Source organism: Saccopteryx leptura, chromosome 4, assembly GCF_036850995.1.
Source record: "Saccopteryx leptura isolate mSacLep1 chromosome 4, mSacLep1_pri_phased_curated, whole genome shotgun sequence".
Taxonomy (NCBI): Eukaryota; Metazoa; Chordata; class Mammalia; order Chiroptera; family Emballonuridae; genus Saccopteryx; species Saccopteryx leptura.
In genome coordinates, this window is record NC_089506.1 from 23,546,376 (window position 1) to 23,571,570 (window position 25,195).

At 43.3% G+C, this 25,195-nt stretch overlaps 1 protein-coding gene and 1 pseudogene across 2 annotated transcripts; both read left to right on the plus strand.

Moving 5' to 3' along the window:
* The first annotated feature begins 2,027 nt into the window (after positions 1–2,027).
* Positions 2,028–24,003, plus strand: UBXN8 (UBX domain protein 8). 2 transcript variants are annotated; one of them, XM_066383546.1, is made up of 9 exons: positions 2,028–2,044; positions 2,779–3,104; positions 11,426–11,548; positions 13,337–13,404; positions 15,264–15,386; positions 17,539–17,673; positions 19,432–19,473; positions 22,478–22,552; positions 23,262–24,003. In XM_066383546.1, the coding sequence occupies exons 2-9, from the start codon at positions 2,828–2,830 to the stop codon at positions 23,427–23,429; spliced, it is 1,011 nt and encodes a 336-aa protein (XP_066239643.1). In that variant the 5' UTR covers positions 2,028–2,044; positions 2,779–2,827; the 3' UTR covers positions 23,430–24,003. The 2 variants fall into 2 exon arrangements, with proteins under 2 accessions (XP_066239643.1, XP_066239641.1); XM_066383544.1 differs by lacking the exon at positions 2,028–2,044 and having other exon boundaries at positions 13,334–13,404.
* On the plus strand, positions 13,694–14,171 carry LOC136403239 (large ribosomal subunit protein eL21-like; annotated as a pseudogene).
* Positions 24,004–25,195: the final 1,192 nt, after the last annotated feature.

Genomic DNA, 25,195 nt, shown 5'->3' on the forward strand with positions numbered 1-25,195 from the left:
TGGCTCTGTAATAAACCTGACAAGTTCACTGACAGAAAGTAATCTCACGTGGTGGTCTGATGATGAATTGCTAACAGGGTGGGTCACATTGTGTAGTCAAGCCCCCCAGGCGTTTAATTTTTTTAGTAGAAGGTTTATCTTCACTTTAAGCAATCCTCATCCATTGTTCTTGTGCATCTAGGTTAACACCCCTTTGAAATGCCAGAGTAATCCTCTTTTTCACACTCTGGGAGGTGTCAACTCCCTCAAGGCAGCACATAATCTTGTTAACTATCTTGTAATCCAATCATTGAAAAGTCCTTCCCCCTCATCTTCATGTCATCTTTCTTTTTTAAAAAAATTTAATTAATTTATTTTTTACAGAGATAGAGAGTCAGAAAGAGGGATAGACAGGGACAAACAGACAGGAACGGAGAGAGATGAGAAGCATCAATCATTAGTTTTTCATTACGCGTTGCAACACCTTAGTTGTTCACTGATTGCTTTCTCATACGTGCCTTGACCACGGGCCTTCAGTAGACTGAGTAACCCCTTGCTGGAGCCAGTGACCTTGGGTTCAAGCTGGTGAGCTTTTGCTCAAACCAGATGAGCCCGCGCTCAAGCTGGCGACCTCGGGGTCTCGAACCTGGGTCCTCTGCCTCCCAGTCTGACGCTCTATCCACTGTGCCACCGCCTGGTCAGGGTCAGGCTTCATGTCATCTTTCTTATCCCTCCTTAATTCCAAATTTATAAAAAGAACTGCAAAACTGTCAGATCATTTTGAAATCTTGGTTCCCAGCATGTTGCCAGTTTGGTTTAAATAAACTCATAAAAGTTCTGTACTGATTTGATACTATGCACTATGTCCAATCCCAATAAAAATCACCACAGGGAAAAGGCCACCCTTAAATTCCTCTAACCTAGATCCCCCAAACCCTATAGAAATCACCTTTTGACCTCCCCTCCGTGTTCTGCCTCATGGTCGTCTTTTGGAGGGGGGGTAGTTAGCCATAGACAATTGCAGGGAAGAGACTTCACAACAAAATTTGAGAAATGGATGATTCCAAGCAAATCTGGAGTACTTAGGAATCTCCATTTTATTGTCCTGACAGAGCCATCAATAGATTACTTTAGGAATATAGGAAGTCAGAGAGGAACGAAATATTTAAAGGAATATATCCTACCCAAATGAAGATGGTAAGAGCTGTGGAACTTCCTTTCTTTCCTGTTTTTTTTTTTTTTCTTTCCTTTCTTTCTTTCCTATTTTAATGAAGACAACAAAGAAGAATATCTGGATGAGTCAGTATAGTTAATACTTTTTTTTTTGTATTTTTCTTAAACTGGAAACGGGGAGGCAGTCAGACAGACTCCCACATGCGCCCAACCGGGATCCACCCGGCATGCCCACCAGGGGGCGACGCTCTGCCCATCTGGGGCGTCGCTCTGCCGCAACCAGGGCCACTCTAGCGCCTGAGGCAGAGGCCACAGAGTCATCCCCAGCTCCCGGGCCACCTTTGCTCCAATGGAGCCTCGGCTGCGGGAGGGGAAGAGAGAGACAGAGAGGAAGGAGAGGGAGAGGGGTGGAGAAGCAGATGGGCGCCTCTCCTTTGTGCCCTGGCCGGGAATCGAACCCGGAACTCCTGCACGCCAGGCTGATGCTCTACCACTGAGCCAACCGGCCAGGGCCTAGTTAATTCTTTAATTAGTATGTCATGTTACAATTTATATTACTTCACAGCAATGGATTTTGAGTTTGTGCCCTCATATGTTGAACCTCTACTTCCAGGATGCAGTTCTTAGCTACATACACAGAAAAGCTCTCAGTGGTGCGAACTCCAACCTACCTCTGTGCACTTCCATTCAAACTTTAAACTGCAGTATTTTAAGTGCTGGTAGTACCTCTGCATTGTTTTTTAAACTTGAACTCCCATGGTCCTCTTGTACCCGCACCCTCATTCCTAACCTTTAGGACACAGATTTGTCCTGATTTCTTTCTGGAAAGCCTTCCCCAAGCCCTGGGGTAGGATTTGGTAGCATCATGGAATATCCCGATCACAGCATTCAGGTACTGTGTTGTATTTCTGTTTACAGGGTTATCTTTCCCACTAATCTGAGTTTCGGGAGGACAAATTCAGTAACTTACACGTATTTGAACCTCCAGAAGTTCTTCAGTTCCAGGCAAATTGTGAGGCTTAATAAAATGTTTGTTGAATTAAATTTAAAGGTGAAGTGGGGAGACTGATGGATAGGTCAGAAAACGAAAATTCACAGCATTAAATCTTGCTACGTTGCGAGGACCTCCAAAGTTTAACTGCCTTGCAGGTTGGCAGAAGCGCCATACAGGTGAGTCAAGCGATGGCAATGAGGTCATCATGTAACTGTGAGGCCAAGTCATTAACAGTAACACCTGTTGGCAAAACTGACAAGGAGCCAGAACAAGGGGTGGCGGGCCTCCAGGATCTGGAACTAGGTGCCAGACCCCACTTCTGAGTCATTTCTCCACAGGCACCAAAGACCACGGGAGGGGCCCGGAACCGTTAGAGATAAGACAGGTGCTTCCCAAGAGAGGGAAGCGCACTCGGACCCAAAGCCCACTATCACCCATTACGGACACGAGACCAAAGGGCCAGGCTCGCTCCGCACAGCGTCCACCGCCGTACTTTCTCTTCCGGCTGAGGTTTACTTTTCCGAGCTCCCCCTCACACACAGCCTCCCGAGTCCCGCGGCCGAGGGCAGGCGCTGCCCGCCTGGTCTCCGGGGAGCCCCTCGGTGGAGCTGACTGACGCTTTGCTTTCACAGGACTTGGCTCCGCGGGCGGCCAGCGGGGCCGTCTCCCCTCCACGACGCCATGGGACGTGGGGAGGTGACTCCTTCTGTTAGAAAGCTGATAATGAGTTCAAAAAAAGGGGCTTATTTCAGTCTGAGCACCAACCGGGCTGCAAGACCCAGGTCTCTCCCAACCGACTCCCTTGGGGACCTATTCCACTCCACCCTACCCCGGGGAGGCGGAACCGGAAGAGGAGGGCTTTCCGCCGCCATGGCGCCCCGTGGGGTAGTTGGCATTTTTCTCCTCTCTGTGCTCCCCTTCTTGTGTCAGGAGCTCCGGCGTGGGTCCCCGGACCTAGGTAAGTGTTGGATTTTCCCTCTGGGAGCTCACACCCGGGTAACTTTCCCAGGAACGTGGCGTGCGAGAATGGGCGATGACTACGATTCCCAGGCTGCACTGCGCTGGCGCCCGCTTCCGGCGTCCGGTCTGGAAGGGTGTCCCTGCAGACCCGGTGAAGTGTGAGTGTAAGACAGAGGCAGAAAGCACAGGGACAAAGACACTGCTTTCAAGTTGTGTTGAGTGCTCATAAGGAAATGAATAGGTTAATGTGATATAGGCCGTCTGAGAAATGTAAACGGGTTCGAATAATGAGCTGCTTCTTTGAAAGCCGAGGCCAAAGGAATTCCATACAAAAGGAATTGTGACGTCGGAGGAAAAGAATGAAGACCACAGTGGCTGGGTTCGGGAGATTAAGGGGGAGAGTGGTTGACAACATTCACTGAGCATCTGTTATAAGTCACTCTAAATACTATTGATTCATTATCTAATCTGTATTACTACCGTAGGCGGTGGGTACTGTTATCATCCCCATTTACCCGAGAGGAAACTGAGATGGAGGTTAAATGGCTTAAAACAGTGGTCCCCAACCACCGGGCCGCAGACCGGTAGTGGTCCGTGGGTCATTTGGTACTGGTCCACAGAGAAAGAATAAATAACTTACATTATTTCCGTTTTATTTATATTTGTCTGAATGATGTTTTATTTTTTTTAAAATGACCAGATTCCCTCTGTTCCTTCGGTCTAAGACTCACTCTTGACGCTTGTCTCGGTCACGTGATACATTTAGCCGTCCCACCCTAAAGGCCGGTCCGTGACAATATTTTCTGACATTAAACCGGTCCGTGGCCCGAAAAAGGTTGGGAACCACTGGCTTAAAAGGTCACGGATTCGATGTTGAGGAAAGAAGCTAGAGTGGAGGCAGTGGGGCTGCATAGGTGTTTGAAGTAGGCACATAGTGATGATGGCCTGGACAGCAATAACAGATGAAATGGGCACAGATGTGGGATATTACAAAGTACTACCAACAGGATTTGTTGATGGGTTGTTTGGGGTAAGGAGAAGGAGGGATTCAAGGATGATTCTTTTTTTTTTTTTTATTTATTCATTTTTTTTTAGAGAGGAGAGGGAGAGACAGAGAGAGAGAGAGAGAGAGAGAAGGGGGGGAGGAGGAGCTGGAAGCATCAACTCCCATATGTGCCTTGACCAGGCAAGCCCAGGGTTTTGAACCGGCGACCTCAGCATTTCCAGGTCGTCGCTTTATCCACTGCACCGCCACAGGTCAGGCCTCAAGGATGATTCTTAGGAGTGGGTAGAACCACGCCAAGTATTGTAGTTGGTAGTGCCAACAATAAAAGGAACACTGCAAGGAAATGGCAGACTTGTGGAGAATTAGTTCAGTTTTGGACATATAAGGGATAAGTTTATGTATCTCCCACTTAGGTCTAAAGCAGGAGTCGGGAACCTTTTTGGCTGAGAGAGTCATGAATGCCACATATTTTAAAATGTAATTCCGTGAGAGCCATACAGTATGTTTAACACCAGGCCCTGGCCGGTTGGCTCAGTGTAGAGTGTCAGCCTGGCGTGCAGGAGTCCCGGGTTTGATTCCCGACCAGGGCACACAGGAGAACCGCCCATCTGCTTCTCCACCTCTCCCCCTCTCCTTTCTTTCTATCTCTCTCTTCCCCTCCCACAGCCAAGGCTTCATTGGAGCAAAGTTTGCCCAGGCACTGAGGGATGGCTCTGTGGCCTCTGCCTCAGACGCTACAGTGGCTCTGATTGCGGCAGAGTGACGCCCCAAGATGGGCAGAGTATCGCCCCCCGGGTGGGCGTGCTGGGTGGATCCTGGTCAGGCACATGCAGGAGTCTGTCTGACTGCCTCCCCATTTCCAACTTCAGGAAAGAAAAAACAACAACAAAAACACCCTACTAAATATAAGTAAATGTGTGCATTTTATGTAAGACCAACACTTTTAAAGTACAATAAGTCTCTGAATTCTTTTTAATAACATTGTTATGCTGTTGCTAACCAATGATGAATAAAGTACTTCTTTACCATTAATGCGACTTTTGGTGCTGCATGGTTTTGCTGATGGCTTTGTAGTCTGGTTCATACATGGTGAGGTTAAGCTTCATGCAGGCGTTGAGACTTTCATCTGTTAAACATGATTGTAGGTTGGTCTTAACGTTCTTTAGATGTGAGAAAGACTGCTCACATGCATACCTAAAGCCAAACATTGTCAGTACAGCAATACTCACATGCTGCAGCGTGTGGTATGTGACCGGAAGCTCATTCCAAGTTTTGACAATCAGCTGGTCCGCAGGTTGAAGTTTTTTCATTTCTTCCACTTGTGTTTGCTCGCCAACTCTGCTTGTTGTTGTGCAAGTCTTTCCAAATCTTCATTCAGTGACTTGAACTTATTCACCCACATGTCTGAGGCCTTCAGGTCAGCAGCTTGTAGCTCAAAATCTCTGATGGAGACACCAGGGATGTAACTCAGGTTGGCACTGTCCACTGCATGCTCGTGTGGATGGGTGATGAACTTAAAAAGACGAGTGTGCTGCCTGACCAGGCGGTGGTGCAGTGGCTAGAGTGTCGGACTGGGACTCGGAGGACCCACGTTCGAAACCCCGAGGTCGCCAGTTTGAGCGCGGGTTCATCTGGTTTGAGCAAAAGCTCACCAGCTTAAAACCGAAGGTCTCTGGCTTGAGCAAGGGGTCACTCGGTCTGCTGTAGCCCCCCAGTCAAGGCACATGTGAGTAAGCAATCACTGAGAAACTAAGGTGCCGCAACAAAGAATTAATGCGTCTCATCTCTCTCTCTCCCAGTCTGTTCCTCTGTCTCTGTCACAAAAAAAAAAAAAGAAATAAGAGAAACCAAGGAGATAAAAAAAAAAAAAAAAAGACTAGTGTGCTCACGAAATTCTCCAAAGTGTGCTTTGAATGACTGCAGGAGATTAGATGTGAAGCCCGCTAGCTGCTGGAGATCTAGGTGTTGAGCAGGGTCACTCGCTGTGCATGCATCTTTAAACTCTCCCAGTTTTTCGCCCTGGCCGGTTGGCTCAGTGGTAGAGCGTCAGCCTGGCGTGCGGGGGACCCGGGTTTGATTCCCAGCCAGGGCACATAGGAGAAGTGCCCATTTGTTTCTCCACCCCCCCCCTCCTTCCTCTCTGTCTCTCTCTTCCCCTCCCGCAGCCAAGGCTCCATTGGAGCAAAGATGGCCTGGGCGCTGGGGATGGCTCCTTGTCCTCTGCCTCAGGCGCTAGAGTGGCTCTGGTCGCGGCAGAGCGATGCCCCGGAGGGGCAGAGCGACGCCCCAGGTGGGCGTGCTGGGTGGATCCTGGTCGGGCGCATGTGGGAGTCTGTCTGACTGTGTCTCCCCGTTTCCAGCTTCAGAAAAATACAAAAAACAAAAACAAAAAAAAACTCTCCCAGTTTTTCAAAGTGTACTAAACAACCTGTTTCAATGTCAGTGATGAAGAGTTCCAGCTTGTTTTCAAATGCAAACACTGCTTGTTGAAGGGATAAGACTGTATTTCCAATGCCTTGCATTATCACATTGAGCTGGTTCAGATGTTCAGTTCACATCCACGAGATAGTAGAACTTCAGGAGCCACTCAGCGTTAGCTAACTCAGGATGCTCGACGTTTTTCATTTCAAGAAAAGTCTGGATTTCTCTCAGACAAGCCGCGAAATGGCTGAGCACCTTCCCTCTTGACAACCAACGCACATTGCTGTGCAGAAGCAGACCAGGATAATTATTCCCAACTTCATCCAGCAGTGTTTTAAACTGGCGATCACTTAAAGCTCGGGCAACAATAAAGTTGACCACCCGAATGACCAATGACATCCCCTCACCAAGCTGCTCGCCACACCTCTGAGCACAAAGCACCCCTGATGTAGGATGCAGTGAAAACTTAGGATGGGCCTCTTTTCATGTTCACGAAGACGCCCTCTGAATCCTCTGTTTTTCCCCACCATGCACGGAGCACCATCAGTACACACCGAAATAAGTTTATCCATTGATAGATTTTTTTCTTTAGTGAACTCAGTGAAAGACTTGAATAAATCCTCCCCTCTTGTTGTCTCAGGCAAAACAGCAAGCCTTTCCTTACGTAGTGTGTCACCGACAGCATGCATACCTTGCAATCACGCTGAACTGGGATAAATGGCTTACGTCTGTTGACTCATCCAAAGCCAGAGAAAAGAATGGTGCTGCATTTATGTCCTTCACTTGTGTTGCCTCAATTCGATTTGCCATCATGATGGTACGATCATGAACAGTTCTTGCTGACAGAGGCATGTCCTTTATTCGTTTGATTATCTTGTCTTTATCCGAAAAGTCTTCAAAAAGTTCATTGGCAACATCAGACATGAATGTTTTGGCATACTCCCCATTGTGAATGGCTTTCTGTTTCTCACAATTGCTAAAGCACCAGCAAAGCTAGCCAAATTCCAGTTACCTTGTTGGGTCCAAACACGGAGTTGCTGCTGACTAGCTTGCACTCTGCACAGTAGCTCTTGACATGCTTTCTTCCTGCTGTCCCCCGCTGGATATTTTGATGCAAATAATAGTATGGCGTGTGTCAAAGTGCTGCTTTATATTTGACCGTTTCATCGATGCAATTTTATCATTGCATATTACACGCACTGCAGAACCTGCTCTCTCCACAAAGGTGAATTCCTCTGTCCATTCCTGCTGAAAAGTACGATACTCCTCATCTTTTTTTCTTTTAGCCATCTTCTTCGTCAAAAGCGTTTCTGCAATTAGCTAGCTGACTACTTGATTAAAAGGAGGGAAGTTTACTTCCTGACTTCACAATGACCCATGTACATTATGCATTATCCAATATAAATTTGGTGTTGTCCCAGAGGACAGCTGTGATTGGCTCCAGCCACCTACAACCATGAACATGAGCAGTAGGAAATGAATGGATTGTAATACATGAAAATGGTTTTTTCGTGTGTGTGTGTGTGTGTGTATTTTTTTTTTTTTTTTTACAGAAACAGAGAGGGATAGACAGGGACAGACAGGAACAGAAAGATAAGAAGCATCAGTCATTAGTTTTTTGTTACGCGTTGCAACACCTTAATTGTTCATTGATTGCTTTCTCATATGTGCCTTGACCACGGGCCTTCAGCAGACCGAGTAACTCCTTGCTCGAGCCAGCAACCTTAGGCTCAAGCTGGTGAGCTTTTGCTCAAACCAGATGAACCCTTACTCAAGCTGGCGACCTTGGGGTCTTGATCCTGGGTCTTCCGCATCACAATCCAACGCTCTATCCACTGCGCCACTGCCCTGTCATGCTGTTTTATATTTTTAACATTATTATTTTTTTTATTAAAGATTTTTCTGTGAGCCAGATGTAGCCATCAAAAGAGCCACATCTGGCTCGTGAGCCATAGGTTCCCGACCCCAGTTCTAAAGTTAGAGACCATGATGAAATTCAACTTTAATATTTCCTGTCTCTCCACCTTCCCCTGGCCACCCCTAAGAAGTGAGTCCCAGGCATGTTGCTTGAAATAAGAACTTATTTTATTTATTTATTTATTTTAATTTTTTTTTACAGAGACAGAGAGTGAGTCAGAGAGAGGGATAGACAGGGACAGACAGGAACAGAGAGATGTGAAGCATAATTATTAGTTTTTCATTGTGCATTGCAACACCTTAGTTGTTCATTGATTGCTTTCTCATATGTGCCTTGACCGCGGGCCTTCAGTAGACCCAGTAACCCCTTGTTGGACCCAGCGACCTGGGTTCAAGCTGGTAGGCTTTTGCTCAAACCAGATGAGCCCGCGCTCAAGCTGGCAACCTCGGGGTCTTGAACCTGGGTCCTCTGCATCCCAGTCCGACACTCTATCCACTGCGCCACCGCCTGGTCAGGCTTGAAATAAGAACTTAAAATAACACACTTTAAAAAAATTTACAAAGACCCTCCCGAAGCCTTAATCAAGTGAAGAAGTATCAGAATCAAACAAGACCTTTATCCAAATGACACAGAAATGTTAAAGTCACACTTAGCTATTTGTAAGGCCAGTGGCTGTTGTCGTGGCCATGCAGGTTCACATTGGATTAGGGCAGATGGTAAAGGAACAGTGGAGCCAGAAAATGGAGGGCCATTCGTTTATTAAAGTCTCTTAACTGTGACAAACAAACGGAGGGAAAACTTCCCTTTCTCTCAGGGCTCCCATGTCCCGATTGGTTCTCTGGTTCCAAAACCCAGAGGCTCTGGACTCACAGGCCCCCACCAACCTCAGCAATCCCAGTCTCTCTGCACTCCTGCAAAACAGGGGTAAATAAAAACCCTTCTCCAGCAAACAACGGCCCCTCCCAAGCAGGAAAGCAATCCGGCACTCTGCCTCCCTGAGGGCAAGCACCCACAGCCTTCCATAGGCTATATACACGTGGTGCTTCCCCAGTATAAGCGAGCAAACCTAAAAAAACCACATTTATTTACCCAGCACTATTACAGAATTCACTTTGCTCCTTTGCCTTTATAGCATCCACCTCTACTCAGCCCATTTGGAATTTTCTACTTTTCACTAATATTTGAATCACTCACTGGGAAGGTAGTGATTGGGAAGGTAGTTACCGAGGTCAGAAGATCTGTTCACAGGGTCATCTCTAACCAAAGGGAAATACACTTACTTCTTGAGGGTAGAGACTAATCTAATTTGTTTTTGTATTCCCAGTACTTACAACAATGTCTAAATTGAGAAAAGTAGGCCAAAATTTCTGAAAGTGCAGCTGGGTTCCTGACAGCATCTCCAACTAGTTCCTTTAATTTTCACTTAACTCCTTTTCCCTGGAATCCTCTCTCCCGTTGTGAAATGATGGTTTACTTTGCTTTCTTGGTAATTGGTTTTGCAATTATCCACCGGCAGTGTTTGTCTTTTTTACCAGTCTTACATCCCAGTGCAGCAGCTGCATGAGGAGTTATGTTTGGAACAGTATTTAAAGATACTAAGACTCTTAGCTGGAGCTGCTAATTGAATTTCCAGGGGGAGAAGGGGAGTGGAATTCCCAGACCTGTTTATTCACCTAAACTGTATTATTGGACATGTGTTGAAAAAAGATCCCAGTCTTTTTCTACTGTGTAAAAGCCTTCATTGCCAATACGTTTTTACTTGTGCTTAAGCTAAATATTTTAATGCTGGTTCCTCACATTTATCCTTTGAAGTGCCCTGCACATGGGCTCTTGAGAGTAGGGACAAAAAAAATTAACTTAATTGTTTTACTGAAAGGTATATACACAAATTAGTTCTTTTATATTCCCATATAACATTTGCAAATTGCTTGATTGTTAGAACAGAAAGTGGTATTATGGAACAAATCCCATAACTGAATGGTTTCTATACGTACCAGTACTTGCCCTGGCTGGGTAGCTTGGTTGTCTGGAGCGATGTCCGAAGCACAGAAGTTGCTGGTTTGATCCCTGGTCAGGGCACATATAGGAACAGCTTGATGTTCCTATCTCTGTCTTTCTCTCCCCGCCTCTCTTTCTCACACACATACACAAAATGCTGGCAAGATGTGGCAGGCCTGTGATGCAGAAAATATAAATGTAAACATAAATAAATATACATCTGTCTGTATATATAATTCTTTCATTTTTAGTTAATTCAGTAACTACCAGTCCCATCACATTGGTAAAAAGGTTCCTCTGTATCTTTGCCTGGTAATTTTTGAGATTTAACAAAACAAACCTAAAAATTCCTGGAGGGTATTTTTAACCCAACTTGATATCTCTCTTCCTTCACCAATCAGCAAAGTAGGCACTTGTCACATTTTTGCTTAATTTTTATCTTGATTCTTAAAATAATATAAAACCAAACACTGAATTTTTTTAGGTGAACGTGTAGGACTGAATTGAGAAATAAAGTACACAGTTTCATACTTTAACTGTAAGAAATAAATTGGTGTTTCTTGTTTCTAGACTTAGAACTAGCATTTGAATTAGATAGAACTGGAATTTGAAAAGATGGTGCCGTAACAGTCATTTAATTCCTAAATATGTGGATAATTTTATCTCCTTTGGGCAGAAGGGAAACCCCAATTTATGCATTAGTATTAGTTATAATATTTATAATGTAGACAGTCACTTGAATTATACCTGCATTCCTGAGACAAAAAATATTCTAGAATTGTTTTCTGAAAACTTGTCCTGGTATTAGAAACTGGATGAATTTTGGTACCTAAAGAAGACAATATGAAAAATAATATAGAAAGTTGCATAACTAACTTTTACTAGACTTTTCTAGTATAAATAATCTTCTAATGTGTTATTTATTGTTAGTATCATGAAAAGTGTTTTTAATTTTAATTTTTTTTTCCTTTATAAGGAATTAAAGATATAATTTTGCTGTGTGGCCGGATTTTCTTACTGCTTGCTCTTCTTACCTTAATTATTTCTGTGACTACCTCATGGCTTAACTCATTTAAATCTTCTCAAGTTTATCTGAAAGGTAAGTTTATTGTTATTCTACCCTTTTATACTTTCTTATTGAAATCTATTTCTTTTATTAATTCTAGAACTTTTCACAATTAGAACCATTTTTCCAATAATTTGTGCAATGTTATTTCAAGGTAATCATAAAAGTAAGGTAATCACAACTTTAGTCATGATTTTTAATGTACCTTAAATCCCAATATTTTTATGAGAAAGTATACATTTTCCTTATACATTCAAAACTATATAATTTCTAAGCTGGTATATTGCAAATTCTCATTTTAAATTGTGTTTGTGCAGATTAACTGCTGTTTGATAGGTACAGTTTATAAACTGTTCTACAATGTTAAATATATCTACCATTAATCTTTAAAGGTTTTTTGATCCTAAGTTAATTTTCATTCCATCCTGGCATTTTTAATTTATGCATTCATCTCTTATGTATAGTTAGATGCTCTTAATTTTGGAAACCGTGCTCGGTCTTAGTTTTGTTTTATGACAAGTGAAAATTTGTGAGTGTTAGAAGCCTTTTATCAGCTAGTAATTTTTGTAAACTTTGATATAATTCCCCATTTGTGGTCAGCTTTTCTACCATTGTGCCAATACTTCTATAAGCTTCTAACGCTGCCTCTCTGAGTGCTGGCTCAGGGTGAGCCGTTTCCACACAGCCAGCCAGGCTGACCACCTGCACAGGCATTGGAGAGCTTGTCAGAGATGAGCACAGTCTGTCGCCCTGGCAGCTTGTGTAACGCAAACGTGCCACCAACCAGTGTGTCTTTCTCAAGGCGTTTCCTGTGTGATACAGAACCCTTTGGGGGCAGGATTAGAAGTCTTCTGAAACAATAATATATTTCGCTTCAGAACAGGTGAATCCTAAAACTTATGCCTGCATTTTTATAGCCTATTGGAAATAAGATTGCTAATAGTGAATTTGGGACATTATGTTTTGTTTTGCTGTTTATTTAAATATAAATAGACATAAAAGGAAAATGATCAGTATTAAATATATAGCCCTTTCAATTAACTATAAATAAAACCCTAATCCTAAAAGTTTACACTATTCAACCCAAACATAAGAGACAATGTGGATGTTTCAGCACCTCCCAATCATAGATTGTAGATATTTTTCTTCTTTTGGAAAATTACTTGATCTCTTATATTTCAAATTACTCTATTGGAAAATGAAAGTAACTCATTGTAACTTCTCTAGAAACTCTGTAGTAAACACATTTTGATATAAGGAGGGTGTTTGCTGCATCTACTAAACTATCAAGTCAAGTCTTATGTTTTATAAATAAGGGCAACATGCACCTGACAGTTTCTTACCTTAAGTTGTATCTTTATGTTGCTTGGAGTGCAAGTTAGTCTGGTACGTATTTGTTTGACGATTTTGAGACATAATCACCACTGAAGGTTGAACCTAGTAAGTAATTAAGACTATGTATAGGGCCTCGTTATTGTCAGACTTTCTTCAGAGGAGTAAAAAATCAGCCTGGTCACACACTTTTTATCTTTCCTACTATCATTGGCCCATCATAAGCCTCCCCATCAAAACTGTAACATAATATTAATATATGTTATAATTCTTGTTTCAGTACAAACCTTCTTACTGATTTTACTTGCAGATTTCTTAGTCTCAACTGTCTACATGTATCTCATTTCATTATTTCAAAAACATCTGGTTTTTGAAGGCTTGTTTATATAAATAATCTTAAGATCCACAGACTATTTTCAGAGACAGTAGCATTCAACTTACTGATTCTTGGGAATTAAAAAACACTTTTATGTTCTTATGTCTTAGAAGAAGAAGAAAAGAATGAGAAAAAGCAAAAACTTGTGAGAGAAAAACAACAAGAGACACAGAGTGAAAAGGTAAAGCATACATTTTAGAGAATATACTTAGAATACAAAACTATCTGGGGCATTTAAAATTTAGGTCTGCTGCTCTTTTTGTTTGTGCTCAGATTTTTTTTATTGAGGCCAAATTCACATGACATTAACCATTTTAAAACGTACAATTCAGTGGCATTTTTAGAACATTCACAATATTGTGTAACCGTTACATCTATCTAGTTCCAAAACATTTTCTTCACCTCTAAAGAAAACCCCACCTTTTGGCTGGAACTGTCCTCTTCTAGTTAATTCACCAAAATGACTAACAAAAGGAAAGAGGAGAGGTACCCGCTATATATTCTCAAGGCCTTTTAGAAAACACGGAGTTGTTCCTTTGGCAGAATACATGTGAATCTACAGGAAAGGAGATATTGTAGACGTCAAGGCAATGGGCAGTGTTCAGAATGCCCCACACACGTTTTCCATGGCAAAATGAAAGAGTCTACAGTGCCACCCAGCATGTGGTGGGCATTGTTGTAAGCAAACAAGGCAAGGGCAAGATTCTTGCCAAGAGAATTAATGTATGTATTGAGCTTATTAAGCACTCCTAAGAGCTGTGATCGCTTCCTGAAATACGTAAAGGAAAATCATCAGAGAAAGAAGGAAGCCGAAGAGAAAGGGGTACTTGGGTGCAGCTGAAGTGCCGGCCTGCTCTGCCCAGAGAAGCACACCCTGTGAGAGCCCATGGAGAGGGGCCTGTGCTGCTGGAGCCCTTTCCCTGGGAATTCATGGCATGGTCAGAGTAAGGAAATAAAAGGCCTCTGTACTGTCAAAAGAAAAAGAAACCTCATACCCACTAAACAGTTACTGCCTCGTTCCTCCCTCCTCTGGCAGCCACCGGTCTGCTTTCTGTTTGCATGGATTCATCTATTTTGGATATTTCATACAAATGGAATCTATCAATATAATATGACCTTTGTGCCTGGCTTCTTTCACTTAGCATAATATTTTCTGGGGTTCATCCCTGTAGCATGTATCATTTCTTTATAGGGACAAGTGATATTCCGTTGCATGGGACTATCAAAATTTGATTATCCATCCATTCACTGATGGACATTTAGGTTAGTTCCACCTTTTTGCTATTGTGAATAGTGCTGTTAGTGTTAACTCTTCCTTGAGGGTTCGGTAGCATTCACCAGTGAATGCATCTAGTCCTGGACTTCTTTCTGTTTGTTTTCAATTATTGATTCCATCTCTTCTTAGGTCTGTCCTATTTCTTCTTGAGTCAGTTTCAGTAATTTGTGTATTTCTAGGAATTTGGTTGTCTAAGTATTCTCTTATATTCTTTTCATCTCTGTAAGGTTGGTAGTAATATTCCCACATTCATTTCTGATATTATTATTTTCTTATTTTCCAAGTGAGAGGAGGGGAGATAGAGAGACAGACGCCCACAGTGCCCTGACCAGGATCCACCCATCTGGGGCCATGCTCGCAACTGAGCTATTTTTAGCACCTGAGGTAGAGGCTCCATGGAGCCATCCTCAGCTCCTGGGGCCAATGGGCTGAACCAGTTGAGCCATGGCTGCAGGAGGAGAAGAGAGGGAGAGAAAGAGAGAAAGGGAAATGAGAGGTGTAGAGAAGCAGATGGTCACTTCTCTTGTGTGCCCTGACTGGGAATCAAACCAGGGACATCCACATGTCAGGCTAATGCTCTACCACGGAGCCAACTGGCCAGGGCCATTATTATTATTTTATTTATTATTTTGTTATTTTTGGCAAAACTGAGTTAGTATGAAAATATAATTTTTTACCTAGTTCTTACTGACAACTTTTATAGACAGTGTAAATCCTTAGAAATGTTAATGTATAGTAATAACACCTAATATTTTTTTGAACAGGTCAGCAAATACATAGAGAATGTTCTGAAACCTCACCAGGAAATGAAATTGAGAAAGCTGGAAGAGCGCTTTTATCAAATGACGGGTGAAACGTGGAAGTTAAGCAATGGTCATAAACTCGGGGTTAGAATAGATTTTATTTTGTATATTGAATTCTATTATGATTTGTTTTACATATGTTGACTTTTTAAAATTGCAAATGATGTTAAACGGCTAATACAGCCTTTATAAGGAGTCTTTATTAATGATTGTATATCAATTTTTATTCAGCATATTTGTGTGTCAAATGGTTAAGTACCTAAGACCATTTAACTTAGAGCCTCAGAAAGCCCTAACATACAGTAACCTTTAAGAAAATAGTTGACTCAATCACTGTGTTTTATATAAACAAAATCAGATTTTTCCTCAAGAAAGACCTCCAAGGTTTTATAAGGTCACATTATATTCATTTGTTTGGCTCTGTTTCTGTGAAGCCAAATTAACCTTTGACTTTTTTTTCCTCTGGCCTTGAGTATGAATTTTTTCATTTGCTAATGGAAATTTACGATTTTTTTTCTTATAGAGGAAAAAGGATAATCATAAAGGAATTAAGTTTTAGAATAACAGAGGATAAGATTATTTCTGTCCCCAAACTCATTTGCTTTGTTCATACTGTACCTTTCACCATCTTGTAAAGAAAAGGATTCAGTAATGGTGAATAGGATTCTGCTAGTGAAGCAGAATCAGTTTTCATTTTGCAACGGTCAATATGTCATTGAACGATCAAGAGTGGGTGATAAAAGTAATGTGAAAGACGGCAACACAGAATGCAACTGCTCTATGTTGTGATTTCACTTCTGAGGAGAGTTTGTCTTCTGCTCAGCGTTGTGGTGTTAGACGTGGATAGCTTGATTTGAGCCTGTGCTCTCTCTTTCTGAAATGGTCACAATGTGAATTAGTCATTCTGCCCGTTGCTTTTAGGCTGTACTTTACGGTACTACTGTACTAGTATATCTCTTAACCGAATTAGTGGGGACAACAAAAAGCTGGACAGGGTAGACCTTTGGTGTTGTTATGACTGGGCTCTTGGGCTATCAGAGAACATGCGAACGGGAATGTTAGAGCTGAAAGAAAAGCGTATCAGTTGATCCAGCCCCGTAAGTTGCAGGGAAGCAGTTGAAATTTGGTCAGTTCATTGTTCAGTATCAAGACCTCTTGACTTCTGTTCCCTGTGCTCCTTCCACCAACTTCTCTTAGGATAAGAGAATGGGGACACTGCCCGCCAAAGTGGTGGCCCTTTTAGTCTGATGGAACTTTAAGGAGGTCAGTAGATATGAAAGAAAGGCATTAGTGGACTAATGAGTATGTAGCTGAGAATTTGACACAAGCAAATTATTTTGCTAAGGAAAGTCTTAATAGATAATATTAATAAAAATAATCATTGTGATTTCTGGAATAAAATCCTTTGCCTTCTAAAGTGATTAGTTCAAGTGGAAGCTCAAAGTTTGAATTTGAGAACTGAAATTTGTTTCTATGTAACGAGATACTAGGGCCCCATTCAGCTGTGGAAGTTTCGTATGGTCACACAGAGACGTGTTTTTACTCGTCTGTGTTCTATTTTCACAGCCCTTTATGGCAGGGGTCCCCAAACTTTTTACACAGGGGGCCAGTTCACTGTCCCTCAGACCGTTGGAGGGCCGGACTATAAAAAAAACTATGAACAAATCCCTATGCACACTGCACAAATCTTATTTTAAAGTAAAAAAACAAAATGGGAGCAAATACAATATTTAAAATAAAGAACAAGTAAATTTAAATGAACAAACTGACCAGTATTTCAATGGGAACTATGCTCCTCTCACTGACCATCAATGAAAGAGGTGCCCCTTCCGGAAGTGTGGCGGGGGCCGGATAAATGGCCTCAGGGGGCCGCATGTGGCCCGCGGGCCGTAGTTTGGGGACCCCTGCTTTACTGCATACTTCCTGGCACTGCCGTGCTTCCTTTACTGAAAGGAGGAAAGGGGTAGCATCCCGGTTTTCTTCTTTCTTCAACCCTACTAAAAACTTGGGGGTCAGCCTTCTATCTGTCAGAACCCCACAGCTGGATAAGGGTAGTGTCTACAAGATGTTAGACTCCATGTTTTCCTATCTAAGGAGATAATGCTTTAATTTTCTGGGTTTTATAATGACTTAATTATATTTTTTACTGAAATGCCATCAGGGTAAAAGAAGTAGCCATTGTGAATAAAGTTGATAAAAAGCATCTCTTTTGAAATTGTCTACCGTTTCTGACCAGGGTGATGAAAATTTGGTGCTTGAAACTGAGAATCAGACATCTTTTGCAACACCAAGCCGAGAAGCAGCACAGAGGCGGAACTTGCCTACATCGTCAACCCAAGCTTCACCACCTGCCGCCCAGCCCCCGAAGAAGGTTGGTTGCTTCTGCCTGCTCACCGCATCGTGTCACTGCAACAGGAACACCGTTCTGTGGGGAGGTGTCTACCCAGGGAAGGAGCAGGGGCTTTTAATCCAGTTGTCTTCCTGCCGCTACCTTACAGAGTGACTGCGTTCATTAAGTCACTTTTCCCGCTTAATATTAATGTTCTGAATCAAACTGGGAAGCTATAAAGATAAATGGTAATAGGTTTAGAAAATACTCAGTTCTCTTTGAGGAAGTAGTTTGACTATGTAGAAACAAATACCATGTTTACTAAGGAAACATTCCTATGGGAGCTAATACATATTCAGGGAGTGGCTAATATTAACACGAGTGTATCATTTTCCTCAGTGGCCCTTCTAGAGAATGGGTTAGTGACCATTCACTCTGAAACAATGCCCAGGTTTATTATTGCTTCTTTCCTTTCAAATTTTTAATCCGTAAGTAAAACTTGGGAGCTAGCAAAGTTTAGAAATAAGTCTGTTTGTACAGACTCTTGGGGAGAGCTGGGCGGTTATCTGTCTAGGCCGTGAAAGTGCTTTCTAGTGTACTGTTTCACAGTCTGAGCTTTCCTAGTTCCTTAATGGAGCTTGAGGCTGAGAATCAGGCCACTGAACTGTTTCTAACATTCCGAGAAGATCTAATGACCTATATGGACTAATTAAAAATTCAAGATTCTTTGCTTTTTGTTAATAGCATGGATTATTTAATGCCGACGGTCAATTTGGGTGGACCAAAAGAAAGCACACGGGTATATTTAATAAATGCAATTAATGTTTGTTAGATAAAATATTCTAAAACGTGGAGTGTCTGGTATTAAAAGATAAAAAGGGTCCCCAGAGGTGTAATTGTTGGTAACAGGTATTTTAATGAGAGAAAATGGTTTGACCATCAGGTTTTTTACTAGAGTAACAGAAGTAGGGAAGCTCTGAATAAACGTGGAAGCCACCGAAGCGAATCATTGTTAACCTGTTCAGGGAATTGTTAGGGAAGAAAAATACGCACTCATCTCAACATGTATATATTCACGAACCTAAGTAATTTTGGGGCCTTACTGAACGTACTATTTATCCTGTTTCTTTAAATTGTACATTTTATATAGTATCTTGGAACATCATAAAAACAAATTCTTTTTTTCTTTTTTTTTTTTTCTTTTTTTTATACAGAGACAGAGAGTGAGTCAGAGAGAGAGATAGACAGGAACAGACAGACAGGAACGGAGAGAGATGAGAAGCATCAATCATTAGTCCTTCATTGCGCGTTGCAACATCTTAGTTGTTCATCGATTGCCCTCTCACACGTGCCCTGAACGCGGGCCTTCAGCAGACTGAGTAACCCCCCCACCGGAGCCAGCGACCCTGGGTTCAAGCTGGTGGGCTTTTCCTCAAACCAGATGAGCCCTCACACAAGCTGGCGACCTCAGGGTCTCGAACCTGGGTCCTCCGCATCCCAGTCCGACGCTCCATCCACTGCGCCACCGCCTGGTCAGGCAACAAATTCTTTAAATGTGTACAGATTACTAGCTGTCATCTAACATTCTATGTTTATCATCTTTTGTTAGCACAAAGTTGCTTACCCAAAAATGTTTAATTGACCTGTCATCCTTATTGTAAACCTACATGTGTCTATGAAATGCGCAGATTTCATTAAGCTTAGGTGTAGCTAAACTCTATTGAAAGGGACTCTTCTTGTTGAGAATATTGTTTTCTTCTTCAAAATGTTTACATTCCTTTTACGAATCCTTTTCTTTAGGTTCCAGATTTGCCTGAAGAACCTCCTGAAACAGCTGAAGAAGTAAGCTTATTTTGTGTGAAAATTAAATATATTTTGTGTCTCCTTTAATATCAAGTGTGTTGTATCTAATTTGGGTTTTAAAAGTAAATATAGGGTAAGTGTTAATGTGACTGCGCTGTAATTAGGTCTTGTTCTGAAAATGGTATAATATCAAACCCTTGAGCGCCAGCCCTGTTTTGGAAGCCTGATGTCTGCTGAGTGTGTTTTTTAGAGCTGAGAACCTTCCTACCGAATCAGGCAGAGATGGAATACATGAGTTGTATAGAATTGTACATCTGAAACCTGTATAATTTTATTAACCAGTGTCACCACAATAAATTCAATTAAAAGAAAAAGAATACATGGGCTATTCCAAAATTTCAGGTCAGCAAATGAGTTACTTATTAAAATAGAATCAAAATAGGCAGATGACCTCCAATTGCAGTTTTCCACTTAGAAAAGAGAAAAGGAAGAATGCAGCTTCTTTGTAGATGTGATGGAAGGATGGTTTGCTGTCTGGGGGGCAGGGTCAGACTGAACCCTCTGCGTGAGCTGCTTCCTGCCTTCTTGCTGCTGTCCAGCTTAGTTTTACACCCGTCTCCAGTGCCCAGGAGCAGGGAGCACGCATCTTTAAAGCCATTGTCATTTAGGCAAAGGAGAGCTCTGATGGTTTTCCATTAACTGGGGCTCAGTGACTATTATACTCCTTAAAAACCATTTTTGAGACAGCCACAAAAGCCATTGGGGGTATCTCATTTTTGTCAACACATTTGTAGCATTTAAAACTTTGGACATCAGCCTGACCTGTGGTGGCGTAGCGGGTAAAAGCGTCGACCTGGAACACTGAGGTCACTGGTTCAAAATCCTGGGCTTCCCTTGTCAAGGCACATATGGGAGTTGATGCTTTCTGCTCCTCCCTCCCTTCTCTCTCTGTCTCTCTCTCCTCTCTCTAAAATAAATAAATAAAATCTTTAAAAATAAAATAAAATAAAACTTTGGACAACAGAGGAGAAATACAATGTTTTTTGTTGTTGTTTTGTTTTTTTAAACTTCAAATTCCTCTCCATATTACATGATAAATTCAGGCCTATGAGATATCTGTCCTGACACTTCTTCATTCTCACTTCTTGTCAAGCTCTGGGTTGGTCTCCGTGACAACAATTTATAATATAAGAGTATTTAAATATAGCTCAGGCTTGACAAGGAGCACCTTTTATGAGTTTACTCTGGCTGTAAAACACATGACATTAACTCTACAGAACAGCAGCTTGTCACCAGATGTGCACGGACTATAGACCTCACATTGTCAGTGAATCCTTTTAAATTGTATTTTTTGTGTAAAAAATATGTCAAAGGACAGCGTTTTTCTTCCCGGTCTTAGGTCTGTCACCCTGTAAAGGCTGAGAAACCTCTGCCACAGAGGCAGTTGCTCTCCTCTCTGAGTTATAGTCATTCCGTTTTGGTTTCTTCTCTACACTTTCCAGTACTACACTAACTAAAGTGTATGTCAGAGTGACAGGATTTTAGAGCTGGGATGAATCCAAGTAACTCTTCACTCGAAGCCGAAGCCACAAGTAGGAAGAGCCCCCAAGGCGCCTGCCGGGAGAGCCCAGGCCTCCTGCTTACAGCCAGTACTCCCCCCCCCGAGTCACTCTATAAGCAAGAGCATCCTTCTTTTCTTCTCCCTGCTCTTAGTTCTGTTTTTGGTGAATAAAACAAACAAAATTATGGTAAATTATTATACCTGAGAATCACATGTAAAATATATGCACCATATCTATTGTATTAATTGTTATAAGCAACTTTTTTTTTTTCTGAAGCTGGAAACGAGGAGAGACAGACAGACTCCCGCATGCCCCCGACCGGGATCCACCCGGCACGCCCACCAGGGGGCGATGCTCTGCCGCGACCAGAGCCACTCTAGTGCCTGGGGCAGAGGCCAAGGAGCCATCCCCAGCGCCCGGGCCATCCTTGCTCCAATGGAGCCTTGGCTGCGGGAGGGGAAGAGAGAGACAGAGAGGAAGGGGGAGGGTGGGCGGGCACCTTAGTTTTCTCCCACTCTGGTGTTTCTCTTGTCTGCAGGCTCGGAGTGGGCCCTGGGCCTGCCTGGTTTGGGAGGCTGCTTTGGAAGCCGGACTGCAGTCTGCATGTCATCGGCAGACAGCACTGCCGAGTCTCTGGTGCCCTCGGGGCGCAGACGGCACTGCTGAGTCTCCGGTGCCCTCGGGGCAGAGTCTCCGGTGCCCTCGGGGCAGACGGCACCGCCGAGTCTCTGGTGCCCTCGGGGCAGACGGCACCGCCGAGTCTCTGGTGCCCTCGGGGCAGACGGCACCGCGGAGTCTCTGGTGTCCTCGGGGCAGACGGCACCGCCGAGTCTCTGGTGTCCTCGGGGCAGACGGCACCGCCGAGTCTCTGGTGTCCTCGGGGCAGACGGCACCTCCGAGTCTCTGGTGTCCTCGGGGCAGACGGCACCGCCGAGTCTCTGGTGTCCTCGGGGCAGACGGCACCGCCGAGTCTCTGGTGTCCTCGGGGCAGACGGCACCGCCGAGTCTCTGGTGTCCTCGGGGCAGACGGCACCGCCGAGTCTCTGGTGTCCTCGGGGCAGACGGCACCGCCGAGTCTCCGGTGCCCTCCGGCGGACGGCACCGCCGAGTCTCTGGTGTCCTCGGGGCAGACGGCACTGCTGAGTCTCTGGTGCCCTCGGGGCGCAGACGGCACTGCTGAGTCTCCGGTGCCCTCGGGGCAGAGTCTCCGGTGCCCTCGGGGCAGACGGCACCGCCGAGTCTCTGGTGGCCTCTCTGGAAGGCTCTGTCACCTAGCTCCGCAGTCAGCAGCAAGGTGTTTTTCAGTTCCAGAAGAATTATTTCTGGGGGGAGAGTGATTATCTGGACCTTTCTGTTGACGTGCTCTCTCAGAGCTAAGTTCCTGCAGAACCCACGTGAGCTTTCGTACTCACTGCTGCTCCCATGTGGAAACTGGGAGGGCGGTGGACTGCGGTTCTCACCTGCATGTGCTCGCTCCCCAGGTCGTCACTGTTGCTCTCCGGTGTCCGCAAGGAAGTGTCCTGAGGAGAAGGTTTTCTAAGTCTTGCAGTTCACAGGTGAGGAAACTCCTCTTTTGAGGAATATTTTCATTGAATTTGGCGAGTCTGTTCCCGTGCGGTGGGAGAGGTATTCTCACACTGCTGTCTGGGACTGGCCACTCCGGGCACTCCGTGTTGAGGGTAAAGGGCACTTCTGCGTGTTCTGCATTGCAGAAATTTAGGCACTTAGGCATGCTGGATCCTTCTGAACTGTGATTTCTACACATTTTTTTAAGTTTTTCTACTCATTTCTTATTTGTTGGGTTTTTTGTTATAATGACATTTCACAGTTGGTGGGTCAGATGCTTTCAGAGCCGCCGGTATGAACTTTGTTCCCATTATCTATCAGTTCCTGCATGATTTTCATGTGGCTGAGATTTATGATCAAAATCCTTTTTTCCCTGAATGTTAACCTTTTGTTCTCAATCTTTTTATTGAATAATCTTTCCCTTCCCTATGGTTGAGGCTTTATTCATTGTTAAATGTCTTTGCTGACTGTGGTTGCCAGTAGTCCCTAAGTCTTAAATAAAATGTGTTCGAGGTTATTCACATATTAAAATCCTTGGCGTGCTATTTTTCTTTGCATTCCATAAGTTCCTTTGAAAGGTGTAAAAGTTCTGTTTTATTCATAGGGGCACGTTTAACAATGAACGGAATGTAAAATATCTTGGTGACCCTGAGGGACACAGTCTGGACAGTATTGACAACGATGCTTCTTACCTTTTAGGTTCTGTTTGACTGGATGATGAAAATTGGGTACCACACATCCCTGTACAGCCTTTCTACTTCCTTTCCCAGAGGGCCACTGCGAGCAGAGGGAGGCAGGTCACTTCAGGACGTAGGAATAACTGTGGATACTGTCCTCAACGTGGAAGAAAAAGAGCCAGGCAGCTAGAAACAAGAACCACCTGTTCTACATAAAATCAGTTCTGTCATGACCTTACAGAACAATAAAGGACTGCCATTAAAATCATGTCATACCATGACTGAGCTCAAGGCAGTAAACACTTCAATGCTGATATCCACGGGAATATATGGACACAAAGGCGTGCTCTCAAAAAAATAATAATTTTTGAAATGTGCCATTTTATAATGTACCCGATGAGAACTAGGTAAAAATGTATATGGTAGCACTCAGTAATTTATTTGTTTCCTAGCTGATATCATTTATTGGTATGTTGAAAAACAAGCCACATGACTTTGGCTTCTGCCTCTTCAGTCCATCTTAATCACATGATACTTCCCAGTTCAGTGAACTCTTCACAGTCTTTAAGTGGGAATGTTTATTCTGCTGTATATCTAGAAATTAAAAACTTTAAATGAATATTCCAAGCTCCGTATAGCTTTAAAGTTCTTTTTGATAGGTATGTATTCATCTTAACTAATGTTTGAGATTTATATAATTTTGCCTTGCATTAAATTGTAACAAAGTGTCAGATGGGCCAATATTTTTTAAAAAATAAAACAAAATATGGCATAAAAGGCTGTTAACTTTGTTCTAGTCATTGCCTTTTTCTGTTCCTGTGCTGTCTTGAGTCAGCTTGACTCCTCAGTATGTTGCCTTTTATTTAGTGCTCCTGTATGCCTCTTGTATAGAATTTATCACACTGTATATAGCTACTTTTGTTTTCCCTAATACATAACTCCTTAAAAGCAGAAGTATCTAGTATATAGTAGATGCTTAATACATGTTTGAAAATGAATAAGTTGTCTTAATCATTAACTTTGTTTCTGGAATATCCCACATAAAAAAATGACAAAAAATTTTGATTATAAATTATAAAAGTATTTTGCTTGACCATTGGACTGGGACACAGAGGAACCAGGTTCGAAACCCTGAGGTCACCGGCTTGGGCATGGGTCATCCAGCTAGCAGGGGTCCCCAAACTTTTTACACAGGGGGTCAGTTCACTGTCCCTCAGACTGTTTTGAGGGCCGCCACATACAGTGCTCCTCTCACTGACCACCAATGAGAGAGTTGCCCCTTCTGGAAGTGCGGCGGGAGCTGGATAAATGGCCTCAGGGGGCCGCATTGCGGCCCGCGGGCCGTAGTTTGGGGACGCCTGATAGAGTATGGGCTCACCAGCTTGAGCACGGGGTTGCTGACTTGAGTGTGGCATCATAGACATGACCCCATGATTGCTGGCTTGAGTCCGAAGGTCACTGGCTTGAGCCCAAGGTTGCTGGCTTGAGCAATGGGTCACTCGCTCTGCTACAGACCCCCAGTCAAGGCACATATGAGAAAGTAATCACTGAACAACTAAGGTACTGCAACAAAGAATTGATGCTTCTCATCTCTCTTCTTCCTGTCTGTCTGTTCCTATCTGTCCCTGTTTCTCTCACTAAAAAACAAGTGACCTGTGTATCACTTCTGAGATTATATTATATATATATATATTTTTGTATATATATATTCTGAGATTATATTATATATATATATATTTGTATTTTTCTGAAGCTGGAAACGGGGAGAGACAGTCAGACAGACTCCCGCATGCGCCCGACTGGGATCCACCCGGCACGCCCACCAGGGGGTGACGCTCTGCCCACCAGGGGGCGATGCTCTGCCCCTCTGGGGTGCCGCTCTGTCGTGACCAGAGCCACTCTAGCGTCTGGGGCAGAGGCCAAGGAGCCATCCCCATCGCCCAGGCCATCTTTGCT